Source organism: Archocentrus centrarchus, unplaced genomic scaffold (genome assembly GCF_007364275.1).
Source record: "Archocentrus centrarchus isolate MPI-CPG fArcCen1 unplaced genomic scaffold, fArcCen1 scaffold_29_ctg1, whole genome shotgun sequence".
NCBI classification, from domain to species: domain Eukaryota; kingdom Metazoa; phylum Chordata; class Actinopteri; order Cichliformes; family Cichlidae; genus Archocentrus; species Archocentrus centrarchus.
This window is the reverse complement of record NW_022060258.1, coordinates 111,689-129,629: the sequence shown is the minus strand read 5'-3', so window position 1 is coordinate 129,629 and position 17,941 is coordinate 111,689. Positions and strand designations below refer to the sequence as shown.

Sequence of the window (17,941 nt, the reverse complement as noted above, 5' to 3'; positions counted from 1 at the left end):
ACACATAAGAGCACAACAGGATAAGGCATCAGAAGAGAAAATTAATACCAACCATGATTGCACATCTCTAAGACAGTTTACTGTTGTCTGCACAGAAGCGTGGCTTTCAGATAAGGTTAAATATATCTGTAGGTCATCTGCCAGGCAATGAAAGGAGATGAGGCACCTTTCAAAAATGGAACCCAAAGGAAGCATATAAAGAGAAGAGAGTGGGACCCCAATAGAAAAACCTGGGGAATCCTCTAACTGAGTGGGGATACAGATGACAAATACTGTCCTAAATGAACTGAGAAGCTCCTATCAGACAAATACAATGGATGCTTATCTACAGTAGCAGTCCATCTGTAAAGCAAAGCTTCTTATGGGTCAAAGTATTACCCTCACCCAGCTTCTGACTCTAATGGAGTTCTGATAAAAGCTTATACAAAAACAAAATGAGTGATTATGAGGGGTTAACTTAAGATAAGATAGTGTTTATTTGTCACATGCGCAGTTATACACAGTACAATGCACAGTGAAATGTATTTTGTACCTGCAACTATATATACACACATATAAATAGGAAGAATAAAAATAAAAATAAAAGTAAGTAATTTACACTATACACTATACTCTATATACTATACACTATACACACTTTTACGTGGAATTATAGATTATAAATTATAATATTTACACTGTGCAATAATGGTCCAGTTAGGGCTCAGAGTTGAGCAGACGGATGGCTTGTGGGTAAAAACTCTTCAACCTTTCAGTCTTAGCCCTCAGGCAGCGGTAACGCCGGCCTGATGGGAGCAGGGAGAAGAGAGAGTGTCCGGGGTGGCTGGGCTGTTTTAGGATCTTCATGGCCCTCAGCCTGCACTGCTTGGTGTAAATGTCCTGCAGGTTGGGAAGGGTGGTTCTGATGGTCCGTTCAGCTGAACGAACCACCCTTTTTAGAGCCATGAAGTCCTGCTTAGTGCAGTTTCCCATCCAGGTGGTGATGCTCCCACGCATGATGCTCTCGATGGTGCAGGTGTAAAAGTTCCTGCGCACCTTGAGTGGGAGCTTGAAGTCTCTCAGCCGCCTGAGGAGGTAGAGACGCTGTCTGGCCTTCTTCACAGTGATGTTAATGTGATGAATCCAGGACAGGTCCCGTGAGATGGTCACTCCCAGGTATTTGAAAGTGTCCACTCTTTCCACCTCAGCACCACTGATGACAAGTGGATGGTAGTCCCTCTGCTGCTTCCTGCTGAAGTCCACAATCAGTTCCTTCGTTTTGCTGACGTTGAGCAGGAGGTGGTTCTCCTGGCACCAGTTCTCCAGGCGGGAGACCTCTCTCCTGTAGGCTGTCTCCTCATTGTGGGAGATTAGTCCCACAACAGCAGTGTCGTCAGCAAACTTGATGATGACGTTGGACTCTGACGTGGCCACGCAGTCATGGGTGTATTGTGGGTACAGCAGAGGGCTGAGCACACAGCCCTGGGGGGATCTGGTGTTGAGGGTGAGGGAGGATGAGGTGAGGTGACCCACCTGTGGTCTGCTGGTCAGGAAGCTGTGAACCCACCTGCACAGGGATGGGCCCAGGCCCAGGTCTAGCAGCTTAGAGACCAGCCTGAAGGGAACTATGGTGTTGAATGCTGAGCTGTAATCTACAAACAGCACTCTCACATAGTTCCCCTTACCAGTGTCTATGTGTGAAAGGGTCTTGTGGAGGAGGAAGGATATGGCATCGTCTGTGGATCTGTCTGGCCGGTATGCAAACTGTAGTGGGTCGAGGGTGGTGGGCAGTGAGGAGGTGATGAATGTCTTGATGAGTCTCTCAAAACACTTCATCACCACAGAGGTGAATGCTATGGGCCTGAAGTCATTGGGGCTGCTGGGGTGTGGTTTCTTTGGGACAGGGACTATGATGGACTTTTTGAGGCAGGTGGGAATCACACACAGTTCCAGTGAGAGGTTGAATATCAGTGTAAACACAGGTGCCAGCTGGTCAGCGCAGGTCTTAAGGACACGTCCACTAATACCGTCTGGTCCAGCCGCTTTCCTGGTGTTTACACTTCTAAACACCCTCCTCACGTCGCGCTCCGTCACAGTGAGTGTCTCCGCCCCTCCGGCCAGGAGCACAGCGGGCTGTCGGCTTCCCGACTTGAAGCGCGCAAAAGATGCTGTTGAGTTCATCAGCCAGAGAAGCATCAGCACTCACCGGGGGTCTGTGTGGTGCTTTGTAGTCCGTGATGGTGCGTAGTCCCTTCCACAGTCCCCTGGAGTCAGACTGTTGTAGTTGCTGTTCCAGTCTGCGGCCGTAGCAATGTGTGGCCTCTTTCACCGCTCTGCGGACGTTGTATGATGCAGTATCGTTAATGTCAATGCAAAATAGACTGACTATTGGCTGTGACACTGCTGCAGTTGATGCGGACATAGACGTGGGCCGTGACTGTGGCGCTGCTGCAGTTGCTGAAGACTATTGTGGAGCAGCAGATGCTGTTGGTGGCTGTTGCAGTGCTGGTGACACTGAAGATGGTGCTGGAGAAAGAAAAGAAATCTGGGAACACTCTGCAGGGCACACAGTCATCTCCTTAGACAACTCGGGCTGCTTATGAGAATCATCTACTACTTGTTGAGGCTGGGTTGCCCCCACCCAAGGAAAGAGAACGGGTGCAGGAGTGAGCCTGTCCTTGGCCACTACCACCCATGGAAACCAAATGGGTGTGGGTGCTGGGTGCCTCTCAGGAGCATAGTTCACAGGTTTTTCAGAGTTTATTGTCTCTAAAAATACAGTGTCTTCTGTGGGAAGTTTATAATGAACAATTGTTTCATGGGTCTTAGAGGGAGGAACAAGCACGACAGAAAGAATCATTCTTTTAACAAAGCTCTTAATTAAGACAGCCAAAGAGTCTAGAAGCCAAGGATTTCCTGACACCAGTCCATGTAGCTTGTGAATTATGGCTTTCCTTTGCCCCCCATAGGGATGTGTAAGCCACAGATCACACAGCTTAAACACAGAATTACAAATGTCTACCCCTTAATTCATTAAGAGGGAAAAACAGACTTAGAGGATGAATCAGAAATGTTTATCCCTGGCCGAATTTGAAACAAAAAATGAGTCCTCAAAGCACACAGTTCGTGAATTTAAAAGACCCATTTACATTTCTTTGATGTGGTGTAGGGAAAAAGTTAATCTCACTTACTGCTGATGAATTCTGTGATGGCCTAGTGCAAGCGTACAGGGGCAAAGAGGCACAAGTGGGGGGAGGCTGCACAGGAAACACAGCGTCGCCAGGCTGGGGCTGTGCAGAGCTCTTTGTTACAATAGGCTGGGGCTGCTGCTTTTGCCGCTGAACGCCACTGAAGCCCACAGCACTGCGGACTGTGACAGCAGCGGAGATAACAGCTTGGAAATCCGCGGCTGCTGCGTGGAGATACTCCGCTGTGGCGTAGAAATATGCAGCGTAGAAATATGCAGAAGAGGGGTTAGCGAGTGAAGAGGCAGGTGAGGGAGTGGCTGGAGCCAGGAAAAGTCCGCCCACTATGAATACCTGCAGCTTAAATTAAGGAGATGAGCGGCATTGCCGGGGACCGTTCCATCAGGCAGGTCCCCCCCAAAACAAGACGAGTGCCGCTATACATCTGAATGTCCACGAGGTCCATTCTGGTCGCATCCTTTTGCCATGTACTGCTGTGGCAGCCAGATTGAGGACCCCAATGCAGGAACAACTGTGGCGAAAAGTTTACAGTGGTATGCAAAAGTTTGGGCACCTGCTGACTGCTTTGTTATCATCTGTAGCATGAAGAGGAGTTTATTTATCAGATGTGTTGTGGATGGCAGGAAATTATTATTCAGTTATTTACAGAGGTATGCAAAAATTCTGGGCACCCCTGATAATTTTCATGATATTCTTTTATAAATGTTTGATTGACAGATCAGCAATTTGAGTTAAATATGAACAATTTGAGTTTAATCTATCATATAGCAGAAGAACACAGTGATATTTGAGAACTGAAAAGAAGTTTATAGGATTTACAAAAAGTGTGCGATAATTATTTAAACAAAATTAGGCAGGTGCACAAGTTTGGGCTGCACAACAGAAAAATGACATCAGTGTTTAGTAGATCCTCCTTTTGCAGAAATAACAGCCTCTAAATGCTTCCTATAGCTTCCAATGAGAGTATTTTGGACCATTTTTCTTTACAAAACATCTCCAGTTCAGTCAGGTTTGATGGTTTTCAAGCATGGACAGCCTGCTTTAAATCACACCACAGATTTTCAACAATCTTCAGGTCAATATTGTCACCTATATTGACACAGACTGGAACACTGCATGCTTTAGGTGAGTGGAAAGGCCTGAGGCCTGCTCGGCTCAGGGCGTCATTTTCTTTCTCTCAGTAAAACTGCACTCATTCATATTTAGAGTCTCACCTTTGTACACTGTGCACTTTTGACACTATATTACCAACTCAAGGTCAAGTTGTTGGGAGCTGTGTGTCCCGAAGTGGGGGTTGAAGTCCCACCTGAGCTAATGTAATAATGTAAGCAAGTAAATTTGTATACTAAGATAAGACCACCCTAAAAGTGTTTCTAGTAATGAGAAATTATGGACAGCTGGGTGGGGGAGTGTTTCTGTGGGAATTTTCACGTGGGAAAATTGTTTTGACAGCCCTAGAGAACTGTGTCATGGATCGAACTAGCACAGCACGAAAAGAAGCATATTCGTCCCCGTATACTGACGCGGGCGCCGCTAGTAAACGGCAGCTTTCGTCAGCATACGGGGTAGCGCATTTTTGTTCGCCTGAGATGGATATGGTCGTTTACGTACCACCAGAAGCAGCGGGGGGTAAAGGTACGGGGGAGCCGGCAGGCGTTAACAACTACTTTACATATGAATAGCAGCGCTGCAAGCCGAAGCAGCGGCAACAGACCCACGTGGCTTCTCTGTCAATAGATGAAAAAAAATGCCATCACAATTCACCACTCACATGTGATTGGCTGGTAGATCTGTCCCTCATTGGCCTTTATAAAGACAGGCCTGGGTAAGCCCCTCCCTAATAAATAATAACCCAGTAATAAAAATTATTTTTGATTAGTATTTCTGTGATATACCTTGTATGTTATGTTGTATTCATGCCATGCTAATAACCTCAACTAAAAGGAATTCAATTAAGAGAAACAAATTGTGAGGCACAAGTTTGAATGTCTTTTTTTTTATTTTCAAACCAATATGCACTTACACACACACACACACACACACACACACACACACACACACACACACACACATATCATATAATCCATATATATATATAAAGAAAACAAAAACATTATGACATATAATGCTTTGCTACTTCTGGGCCATGTGGTGGTGGCTTTCTCTCAGAGCATGGTCCAGCATACAAACACTTATGGTGCACGGCTTTGTATTTAGGGTGAGCTTCTAGTCTGTCTTGCAGTTTGGCTCAGAGGTCACTGAGCTCCTGGCTGCAGAAGCTTGGGGGTCTTATTCCAGCCCGATACGCCCTCTGAGACGCCATCCTCCTCATCCAACATGAGGTCAGTGGTGACACCGTCCCAGAAGGCAACCTCCTTCACTGCCAGGTCACTCGCCCTCACCTCCAGCAGCTGTTTACACAGAGCACACATTAAAGTCATTTTGAAACTATATGAAATATTGTGAAAAATCAGGAAACTACACTGAAAGTTTGAGTCTCTTGACTTGCATGCACACATAGCAAATAAGACCCTGAATGCAAAAAAAAAATTTAATCAGCCCATCTTTGTCATCAGAAACAATGGTTATGTGACAAAGTACCAACTCCTGCATCCTGTGAATAAAAGACAAATGAACAAGTACTTTGAAAAAATTTAACATTGATAAAAGTACTTCAGTGATTTTGGTCATTAAGCCTTGAGGCACCTTTAAACTGATTATACACTTTTTATCTTTTAGGTCCCAAAATGTTACAGCTGCTAAAACTATAAACATTCAATGTTAATTTTTTTCACCTTCACTGCATCACCTTTTTATATACATTTTGGATTGTTCAAAAGAAGCCAGATTTTATATAACGTTAAAAAAAACAATAAGTAATATTTTCCAAAAATAAAACTGCATTTACAAGCTAACTACACAAATACAGCAGACCAACAATACAATCCAACACGTCTTACCGGCTTCCTTCTTGCACGACACCGGGCAGGATTTTTAATGGCTGCCGCCTTTTCCGGAACGTGAGGCTGACTGTAGCGGAAGTTGTGGCGGATCATCTCGTAGGTTTTGCAAGAAGCTGGAAAGCATTTTTGTACATTGTAAATAAAGAGTGTAAACACAGTGCATACATAAACATATCCAGGCAAAAAACACACAAACAACACCAATAGATACTTACACACAATTATATCACGGTCCACGCATTAGGAACACTCACACTCATGTTGTGAGCGAACACAGTCTGTGGAAAATAAAGGTGAAAATAAATAACAGTAAAAACATTTTAAGTTCTTCTCTCCTCCACACATTGAATACTGCTGCTTTGTTTTTGATTCTTACCTCTGCAGAGGATCATACCGGCTTTTATTGGATTCGGAGTTGTGCAGGCCGTGAACTGCTTCCTATAAGATGAAACCAAATGAAAATAAGAAACCATATCACAATACGTCTGTCAGCTTACTGTGACCACTTCGCCACTCTTAGTATTTTTGTTTTAGAAAAGACAAAGTCTTACCGCAGTTTTCGGATTGTGCTGCCGTCTTTTCCTCTTGAGTCCTTCTGTAGGTGAGTCTTTGTTAGATTCCAGAGCATCGAGTCGCTACACAATAGACGCCATCTTGTCTTTCAGTTGCGCTAGTAGAAACTTGAGTAACTGAGGAGATAATCCACTCATTGCATCCAGCAGCGTCTTCTCGTCTGCAGCGGGGCTGGTTGAAGCTGGCCGGTAGAGAGGCCCGCTTTCACGAGGAGCTTCTGGGGTGTTGAAAATATAGACGATGTCCTCCATTGTACCAGGAAAGCAGCGTAGACAAAAAATGCCATTCAGTTTGAACGGAAGAGAACGACCACACTGATTTCCTTTGGTCTTGCGAGACCATGTGATCTGTATTGTCCAATCACAGGCGAGGAAGCTGCCACATGGAATTCAATTCATTTCATTTCAATTCAATTCAATTCAATTTTATTTATATAGCGCCAAATCACAACAAACAGTCACCTCAAGGTGTTTTGTATTGTGGGTAAAGACCCTACAATAATACAGAGAAAACCCAACAGTTAAAACGACACCCTATGAGCTGGAAGACACACATCCACTGTCCGTTTAAGCAGGACAACTGAGAAGGTGACTTGCATTAAAATTTTTCCTTTTTTTTTTTTTTTTTTACATTTTTCTCATGAAGGATTTGCTGATATCTCTTATGTACATCCATGTATAGCAAAATAAAAGTTTATATGTTTAATATGTATATATGTTTTCTTATTACATCTGCCTTGGTAGTCTTTATTGTCATTAATGCATGTGAACATTCACTGAACATTTATGGCAGCGTTCATGGGATGTTGTCTGAATGTTCAATGCTAGCTGGGAAGCCACTGCACTGAAGAGGATGATGTGTGACGGACTTTTTGTTATAGTGAATTAGACTGAAAACTGAGTATGCTTTTCAATGAAAATAATGCTTGTGGTGTCACCAAAATCAAGTTATAGCCTTTGTTTATCCCCCTCAGTCCACTAAAGTTCAGGGTTCACAAAAAACTCCATGACAAAGGCTCACAGACAGAAGCTCACAGACAGAAGCTCACAGCCTTATTGGAAAAAGTGACAAAAGCTGAAAATGCCCAAAAGTATATTTCTAATTAGATAATACTAATTTATAAATTAGAATGATTTCTTGTGAGTTTAGTCTTGTTTGAATGTTTCGCTGTATAATAATTTATGTGTAGTCACATTGTAATGGAAAAAGGCTTTAAAGATGATAATGTAAATTTGATTATATATATCTCAAAATAAAAATATGTTGGTTACAACTGTTGGGAGGGGTAGACCACTGGTGAGTACTGGTGACCACTGGTGAGTACTTGATTTGCATTTGTATGACTCACAGAAACCTCCTTTACATATGAAAGCCTGCCCTAGACCTGAGGAGAGGGGGGTGCTGAGGGAGCACTGACACAGAGAGTCCACGGCAGTTTCCCTACAGTTTTCTGTTCTGACCAAAGCCTCCTGCCGAGAGCCTTAAAGCTCAAGACGCGCAGCAATATTACATACAAGAAACTGTCGAAAACTCCACTTTTCATGCAGTGTAGTATGGTTCATAGTGGATTGGAAGCACCATTCTATGCCCACTTGCCCTGATAACTGAAGGGGGAGGTGTGAGTTTGGGGGATAAAAGGCAGTGGTAAAGTTGGGAGGGATCACTTTCCTTGCTCACTCTCTATCTCCTTTGCTATGGCTCTGAGGCACTCACACCCGGGAGGGCTATTTGCTTTCTTGTACTCTGTTTAACTCTGGACTTCTACTTCTTCTTTCACCCCATTTTACTCACTTTTTCACTCACTTCTTTCTTCCACTGTTTTGTACTTTACTTCTCACTTCTTACTCTTTAATTTCATTCACTTATGGCCCTGTCCTTGCCTTCTACTCCTCCTGCTCCTGCATCTTTCTCTGTCTCTGTGTGTGTATACCTTAGTCTTAACTATGTTCCTGTCTGTGTTTTGTGTAACCAAGATGTCTAATAAACAGCCTGCAACGGAACCTGTTCATCCCACTGATTTATTGGAAACACTGGATTTAATTGGTTTTGAATTTTCAGCCAAAAGGAACATGGAGACCCTTAAAAATGTTACCAACATTAGAGATACTTGCATATGTGAAATATGCTTGTACTGGACTAATGCGACCAATAGAAAGTTGACGCTGTTGCAGCAACTCGTAAGTCCTAATGATTTTAGACAAACAGCTTAAATGTCAGTTATACTTGATATATATATATATATATATATATATATATATATATATATATATATATATATATTATAATGATCTTTCAGCTTTTGCTGCATGTTTATTTGCTATTATCTGTATAGTGTAGTCTATCTGACTACCACAACAGTCAATAACCACAATAGTCCTTGAAAAATTAAGATTTACCTCAGAGCTTTCTTGCGTTTTTTCTCCTCAGCTTTCTCTTTCTGTGCTAAAGTCAAAGATTCCGCCTCTGCCAAATTGTCAACAGCAATGGCCAGGAAGACATTCAGGAGAATGACTGAATGACAGCAAAGTCAATGATTATAACATGATTAGAAAGGCTGTTCAGTGTTGCTTAAAAATATGCACAGTCTTTCACTCTCCAAACAAGGATACAATTTCCACAGACAAAGAGAATGATGAAATAGATGCTGACAAGGATGCCAGGCATGTTGGGGCCTCCATAAGCCATGATGCCATCATACATAACAGTATTCCAGTCCTCTCCTGTCAGAATCTGAAACATGAATAATTTAATCATAATTATCAATATATTTTTATATGTTAAAAGTAGTTTAAGAAATTATCAGAAAAGTTGAAGGCACAAGTGGGGGGGAAGGGTGTTTTATACTAACATTGTTTTATAATAACGTCAATCCCAGCATATTTCGTTTTAACAATTTTAGATTAACAGACTCATGTTAGTTTATACAAATAGAGTACTGTTTAATGTGGTTTTGAACTCCTATGCAATGCGCAGAATCTAAATGTATTACTCTGCAGAGAATGGTAGATGTAGATGTAGTGTAAAAATTGGAAAAATTGAAGAATTGTTGCAACATAGAAATATTGATTTTACAAGGAATACAATAGTGGTTTCTTATCTTTTGCTCACAATTCCTAATAGCCTAGGAATATTTTCACTTTTCTGGGCCAGAGGTCAAAGAATCTGATTTCCCATAAGTACTGTTTTTATATGTGCTAGGGAAAAGTCAATAAGAACTACTGTACTGTATGTTTACTTTCAGAACAATGCCAGAAAACACTCCTATACTGTAGTACCTGGAAAACAGTGATTAGGGCCTGGGGGAAGCTGTCAAAAGTGCTTCGAGGTTTGGGCTGACTTGGGAAGTTGAACTTCCCGCCAAAAACCTGCATACCAAGCAGGGAGAAGATGACAATGAAAAGAAAAAGTAGCAGCAACAAGCAAGCAATGGAACGGACTGAATTCAAGAGGGAAGCCACCAGATTGTTGAGAGATGTCCAGTATCTAGAGAACAGAAAAATATTTTTTTGGTAAAAAAAAAAGTCACTTATTCAAATAGTTGTATTGAATTACATAAATTACTTAATTTCAAAACAAGTTGAACTTGATCACATATATCTCACCTGGTGACTTTAAGCAGGCGGAGCAGCCGTATGCAGCGCAACACAGAGATGCCCATAACTGACATGACACCCATATGGACAAGGATGAGTTCCATAATGCCAATGGATACCACAAAGCAGTCAAAGCGGTTGAAGAGAGACATGAAATATGAAGACAAGCCTAGCGCATACATCTTCACGAACATCTCAAGGGCAAACATCGACAGCAGCAGCTTATTAGCGTTGTCTGTTAATGGTATGTGTATTTATGGCCAACAGTTTGAAGGAAAGGCGAAAGAGAGAAAGGAAAAAAAAAGAGGTATTTAGTTATTCATCCATCATGTACAGAACTACATAGAAAATATACTGTTTTGAATGAACTACTTCAGAAAAGTTTGACCTAGTTAATTGCATGATATTCATTTTGCACAAATTAATAAAAACTACTAAAAGTGAAATAATGACATATTGGAGTTCATTGCCATTTTTAGGCATATGTGGCACCTGGGTGTAGATGGAGGTAGAGAAATAGATTCCCCCCCCATTTAATTTTTACTCTATAAAAAGGACACATTTGCTTGGGACAAATACTATTGCTCTTTTTGTTACTGTCAAATCATCTAAATGTGTGTTTTGGGTTGATATGTAGTTCCGCCAGCAGGGGGTGCTTGGTGTCTAATGCATTAGCAGCTGATGGCCAGAAGAAGAAGGCTAGTCAGTTGTAATGGCAGACTTTACACCGAGTGTGCTCCGAAAGTAAACCTTTCTCAGTATTTCCACAGGTAAGCTGGTTGTAAACAACACTTAAATGATAGACAACAGTAGCGATAGATCATAAATGCCCAGTAGTGTCAAAGAGATTGAGCTAAAGAGTAGATCGTAAGGTTTGTGTCTGGTAGGATCAAATCGCCACACTGTTATTGTAAAATGGCGGACGCGCGTCCGTGGTGACCGCGGCGATTAATCAGACGAGTGTTTGTTTGTGAAAGCTAAAATGATAAGAGTAAACTGTCAAAGGAAGCAGATGTCCAGCACAGAAGCATGAGTGGCTGGCGAAGAGTATGTTGGACAGAGTGAGTGTGTCAGGATAATGAGATGTCATCAGAGCTAAGTGTAAAGCTAAGCTAAAGCACCAAGTGGTGGCTGTGTAGTAGTACAGACCCACTTACTGAGTCGTGATTAAAGTCTATGGACTCTATATGCTTGTTATGTGTTTTAAAGCAAGGATTTATATTTTGTTTGTGTTTGCTAAAGTTTAACATGCCTGAAGTTTGTTTTAAGAAGAGTTAATACAATATAACAGTGTGTTTTGAGTTCTTAAAAGAATTTGTTTATTATTATGTGAATTTATAAAGTTATGTGTAAAACTGTGGCTACAGATACACCAGTATGGTGATCAGAGAGACTGTCCAGAAGTAATATGGTTTGTGTTTAACAGTATTACTGTAACATGTTACGCATTAGCAGCTGACGGCCAGAAGAAGAAGGCTAGTCAGTTGTAATGGCAGACTTTACACCGAGTGCGCTCCGAAAGTAAACCTTTCTCTGTATTTCCACAGTGTCTGTAAAAAAATAAATATGTTGCACGGGATCTGACTAGGCCCATCATTTCCGTCTGTGCTACATATTTTGGCGAGCCAGCCAGGAGGTGGCGCTAGTGAGTCACAACACCACCAGCCGCCCCTCCTTCCCAAGATACGAACCTCCCTCAATCAGTCAAAGATGGAAAAGGTGCAACCTCTGCGACACCAAGTGAGTGCAGCTTTGTGGCAGCTGGAGAGAGAGCCTCTTGTGGACGTCTGCAGGCGATTGAAATGTTCCGGCGTAGACAGCGGAGGCCTTCCCAGCCAAACCAAGAGGACACTCATCAAGATGGCAGAAGGCGTGTCTGATGAGATTGAGGAAGCTCAAGAAGTGGATGAAGTGGAACAGTTCTACACAGACATAGCCACATACATCCAGAGTTTAAGTGGAAATGAGTGTCAGTCATCTGAGAAACCCCTATCAGAGGAGTCTGTGCCAAAGAAAGGCCCTGAGAATGTCAGGCTGTGCGCCACTCCACTGAAGACTACAGATTCTCCACCCAAAACCCAGCCAGAGCCAACACGAACTCTGCAAGAGGTAACCTTGAGGAGGGAGTTTAAAATCTGTGGGCAGATTGGAGAGCAGGGACAGAGGGATAAATTATCCTATCTCAGCTTTGTCCGCCAAATTGAAATGGGGGTTGAGAGAGGACACTCAGAGGCTGAAGTAGTTGAAGCAGTAATCAGGGCTATTACCCCAGGAATGCCTCTAAGAGATATGCTGGAGATAAAGCGTGGGCTGACCCTCAGTAAAATGCTCACTATATTAAAGGGTCACTACAAGGTAGACAGTCCCACAGAACTTTACCATCAGCTCCTCAACATCTCCCAAGAGCCCAGAAAAACTGCCCTAAATTTTGTATTTCGTGCCATTGAGCTGAAAGATAAACTGTTATGGAAGGTAGCAAACGAAGAGACTGATGAACTGTACAGCAGAGCCACCATCCAGCGCAAGTTTCTCTGTTCTATTGAAACTGGGTTGCTCAGTGATTTAATAAAGTATCAGTTACTTCCTCTTCTTCACAACATAAGCATAACAGATGAAGAACTGATAGAGAGAGTCAACGAAGCTTCAAAGTTGGAAGGTGAAAGACTTGAGAAACGTAAAAGGTCAACTGCAGCCAAGATTCCCAAGGTGCAAGAGCTCCAAACAGAATGCCAGGTCACTCCGACGTCCACTCAGAGCTCCACCGTGCCCAAAGATTCTCTTACTGCAGTGGCTGTGAAGACAGTTAAAGGGAAAGAGACAGCCCGAAAGTCGGACAGCCCGAACACACAGCAGATTATAGAAGAGCTGCGCAAAGAAATGAAACAGATGTTTGCGGCTGCTTTGGAAACCAGTTCACGCCCTATGCAACCAAAACAGCAAGAGAGAGGCTGTAGAAAGTGCCGAGACAAAGGAAAAGGAGAAAACTGTTCGCACTGTTTCAAATGTGGGCGAGAGGGCCACTACTCTCGTGGATGCCGAACACCAAGACAGCCGTCAGGAAACGGAGAGGGACTGCTGAGATGGGACCATCAGTAGTCCAAAACCATGTGTCCCAAAACAAACAGTCGAGACCAGCACCAGCCCCGAAGGAGACATGTAGCGCCTCATCAGCAGTAACTGAAGTTCACTACCTTCCCCCCCGACGTCAGTTACGTTTGGTGAGTCTGGTAGGAAGAAGATGCATGGTGAACTGTTTCATGGACAATCATTCAGTCAAAGCATTGTGGGATACAGGTGCACAGTCCAGCATAGTGAATGACATCTGGCAGTGAAACAATCTTCCCCACACAGTTATTCAGCCCATTTCAGAACTGTTAGAGGATGAGACGCTGACAGTTTTTGCCACTAATGACAAGCCCATCCCCTACATTGGCTGGATAGAAGTCAGTTTCAGACTAGACAATGACTCTTCCCAAGTAAATAATCTACAAGTCCCGATATTAGTATCAAGTGACCCAGCTGTAGCCAGTGACCCCATCATTGGCTATAATGTTATAGAGGCTATTGTCAACAAGAAAGATGGAAGTACAAAAGATGGAAGGAAACAGCTTGCACACAAAGTGAGTAAAGCCTTTGAAATAACTGCGAAAACGGCGCACAACATGGTCAAGCTGGTACAGAACAGCAGCAAAGATTCAGAGACTGGTGTGGTATGTACAGGAGTCAAGAGAGTGCCCTTACCAGCTAACCAAGTCACAGTAGTCTACCTGCGGGCACATGTTAGTCCACAAGCCAGAGGTCAACACATGCTCTTCTCACCAGATATGCCAGACCCACCACCAGAGGGCATAATTTATCATGAGGTACTTCTACAAATCCCAGATAGAAAAGTGCCATATGTGCCCATCCCAGTGACTAACACAACAAGCCACACCACCTACTTGGAGAGCCGTAAGGTGATTGGACACCTCGAGCCAGTTAAGACAGTCTATGCGGCAACCGTGGAGACAAAGGTAAATGAACTGACACAAGAACCCAAAAGCAGTGCAGCGCTCAAGTCACACGAGCCAGAGAACGTGTATGGAAACAGGCCAGAGTCATGGGACCCACCTATTGATCTCCAGCACCTAAGTCCAGGTAGGCAAGCAGCGGTAAGACAGGTACTGAGAGAGGAATGTGAGGCTTTTGCATTTGATAGCGACGATGTGGGCCAGATACCATCTCTGAGGATGCACATCACCCTCCATGATCCAAGCCCAGTGCAAAAGACCTACATGTCTGTCCCAAAGCCCCTGCACAAAGAAGTGAAGGAGTATTTGCAAGACCTGCTTAACAAAGGCTGGATCACACCATCACGATCCCCCTACTCATCACCTGTGGTGTGTGTCCGGAAAAAGGATGGTAGTCTCCGCCTCTGCTGTGACTTCAGAGAGCTCAATCGCAAGTCAGTTCCAGACCGCCACCCGATACCCAGGATTCAGGACATGTTGGATGCGCTGGGTGGGAGCTCATGGTTCTCAGTTTTGGACCAAGGAAAGGCGTACCACCAGGGTTTCCTGGATGAAGAAAGCCGCCCGTTGACAGCCTTCATCACACCCTGGGGGCTTTATGAATGGGTGCGCATCCCTTTTGGGCTGAGCTCCGCAGCTGCAGAGTTCCAGAGGAGCATGGAACATTGTTTGGCTGGCCTCAGAGACACTATCTGCCTCCCATACCTGGACGACAATCTTGTGCACAGTGATAGTTTCGAGAACCACCTAGAGCACATCCGCCTTGTCCTCCAGCGGTACAAGGAGTATGGTGTTAAGTTGACCCCACAGAAGTGTGAACTGTTTAAGTCGAGTGTAAAGTTTCTGGGTCGGTTGGTAACAGGAGAAGGCTATACCATGGACCCAGCGGAGTTGGCTCCAGTAAGGGCTCTAAAGGAGAAGACACCTGCCACTGTTGGAGAAGTACGTCAGATGCTTGGTTTTCTGTCTTATTATAGACCCTTCATCCCCAACTTCTCTCGTGTGGCCCAGCCACTGTACAGCCTGCTTAGTCCACCAGCCCCTGAAAACAACTCTACAGCCTCACCAGCAGATAAGCACAAGGGAGGAGAGAAGAAAAATAGAGGCCACTTACCTTCACGCACACCTGTCCAGTGGACCAGCTCCCACCAGGAAATACTGAGTCAGTTTGTAGACGCTCTTACACGGCCTCCTGTCCTCGGATACCCTGATTTCACCCAGCCCTTCGTGTTACACTGTGATGCTTCACAAGTTGGTTTGGGTGCTGTGCTATACCAGCGACAGCAAGGAAAAATGAGAGTGATAGGCTATGGCTCCCGCACCCTAAGTCCAGCAGAGAAAAAGTACCACCTGCACTCTGGCAAATTGGAGTTTTTGGCGCTGAAGTGGGCCATTTGTGAATGTTTCCGGAATTACTTGTATCATGCCCCATCCTTTGTGGTATACACAGACAACAACCCGCTGACGTATGTGCTCACTACTGCAAAACTCAATGCCACAGGCCACAGATGGGTTGCAGAGTTGGCTGATTATAACTTCACCATACGCTATCGTCCAGGCAACACCAACACAGATGCAGATGGGCTGTCGCGGATGCCGCTGGACATAGACGACTACATGAGTCGCTGCACAGTGGAGGTCAGTCAAGAAGTATTAATTGCATCCATAGAAGTGGTGGCAATAGAAAAGAACGATCCCTGCCAAGGCATTGGAGTCGTCCAGGCCAGTGCTCTTGAGCTGGTAAAAGACCAGAACAGCAATCAGCCTTTTACCCCAGAACACATCCGCAGAGCACAACAGGAAGATGAAGTCCTGGCAAGAGTCCTCTGGTACAAGTCCCAGAACCAAAGACCGAGGAGAACTGAGGTGAAAGCAGAACCACCTTCTGTAGCTACACTACTTAAGCAGTGGTTAAAGCTTCAGGTAGACCGAGATGGCATTCTGCGCCGGTATACTTCTCGTCGAGAGCAGTTGCTGATCCCCAAATCTTATTGTCCATTGGTCTTTAAGGAACTGCACCAAGAGATGGGCCACTTAGGAGTGGAAAGGACATTAGACCTCATTCGAGAAAGGTTCTACTGGCCTCAGATGAGTAAAGACGTGGAACACTTTGTCACCAAAGACTGCGAATGCCTCAAGAAGAAGAAGCCGAGTAAGCAGACCCGTGCACCTCTGACATCGATCCATACTACCTACCCATTCCAGCTTGTGTCTATAGACTTCCTGCACCTGGAAAAGTGCAAGAACGGATATGAGTACATATTGGTCATCATGGATCACTTCACGAGGTTTGCCCAGGCTTATGCTACAAAGAACAAGGCAGCTAAAACAGTCGCTGACAAGCTCTTCAACGACTTTGCGCTCAAGTTTGGTTTCCCAACCAAATTGCATCACGACTTGGGCAAAGAGTTTGACAACAAGCTGATGGCAAGGTTAAAGGAACTGTCTGGCATCCAGGGCTCACACACGACACCCTACCATCCACAGGGTAACGGTCAAGTGGAAAGCTTCAACCGAACCCTATTGTCCATGCTACGTACCCTGGAGGACAAGGAAAAAAAATGATTGGAAAGAGTCGCTAGCGAAAGTTGTACATGCGTACAATTGTTCAAAGAGCGAGGCAACAGGCTACGCACCCTATCACCTGATCTTCGGACGTTCACCACGCTTGCCCATTGACCTGCTGTTTAATCTAAAGAAGGATGAAAGTCATCTCGATTATGATGACTATGTGGACTGCTGGAAGCAGGAGGCATATGCAATTGCTGCCAGGACTGCTAATAAAGAGGCAGCTCGAGGAAAGGCCTTTTATGACAAGAAAGTTCAAGGGAGAGATCTTCAACCCGGTGATAGAGTGCTCCTCTGGAACCTCACTCCTAGGGGTGGCCCAGGGAAGATCCAGTCCTACTGGGAGAACTACGTCTACAAAGTGAAGGAGAGGAAAGCTGATGACAATCCTGTCTACCAGATCAGTCCTGAAAACGGTAAAGGAAGAGATAAGGTAGTGCACAGGAACCTCCTGCTCCTGTGTGACTTCCTTCCCCTTGAAACAACGCCAGCAAAGACTGTTCATCTGCAGAGAGACTCTCAGACTGTTACACGGAGAAGGTCACCACCAGCACATGGACCACAGCAGCGACCAGAGGACAGCGACACTTCACTAAACCCCTTGGTGGAACCCTTCCAGCCTCAACGAAGTCATCAGGAAACAGCAGAGTTGCCTCCGCAGAGTGACAAGAATGTATCCCTGCAGGTTGGAGTCCCTCAACAAAGTCGTCAGGAAGCAGAGGAGTTGCCACTGCAGAGTGACAAGGATGCATCCATGCAGATCGGAGTCCCTGAACCTGACCTTGACAGGTTGGGGAGTGGTGAGTCAGAGACAGATGTTCCAGCTGGAGTTGGAGGTGAGACAGAGACTGTAAGACAGCGGCCTCACCGGTCAAGACAACAGCCAACGATACTGAGTTATGACACTTTAGGTCAGCCGACTTTGGTTCAAAGACACTGTAAGATAATTAAGACTCAGGCTATTGAGACAAGGGCCTTTTGGAGACCCTGGGCTGTTGGACTGTGTTAAAGACACTATTGACTGAAATGTCAGGAGACATTTAATTTTG

At 44.4% G+C, this 17,941-nt stretch overlaps 1 protein-coding gene across 1 annotated transcript in view; it reads right to left on the bottom strand.

The window, feature by feature from the left end:
- LOC115776226 (dihydropyridine-sensitive L-type skeletal muscle calcium channel subunit alpha-1-like) overlaps positions 1-17,941 on the bottom strand; it is a 252,673-nt gene that overhangs the window by 155,723 nt on the left and 79,009 nt on the right. The window contains 4 exon segments of the mRNA XM_030723834.1: positions 9,118-9,232; positions 9,331-9,451; positions 9,997-10,204; positions 10,324-10,549. Coding sequence (XP_030579694.1) covers positions 9,118-9,232; positions 9,331-9,451; positions 9,997-10,204; positions 10,324-10,549 — 670 coding nt within the window.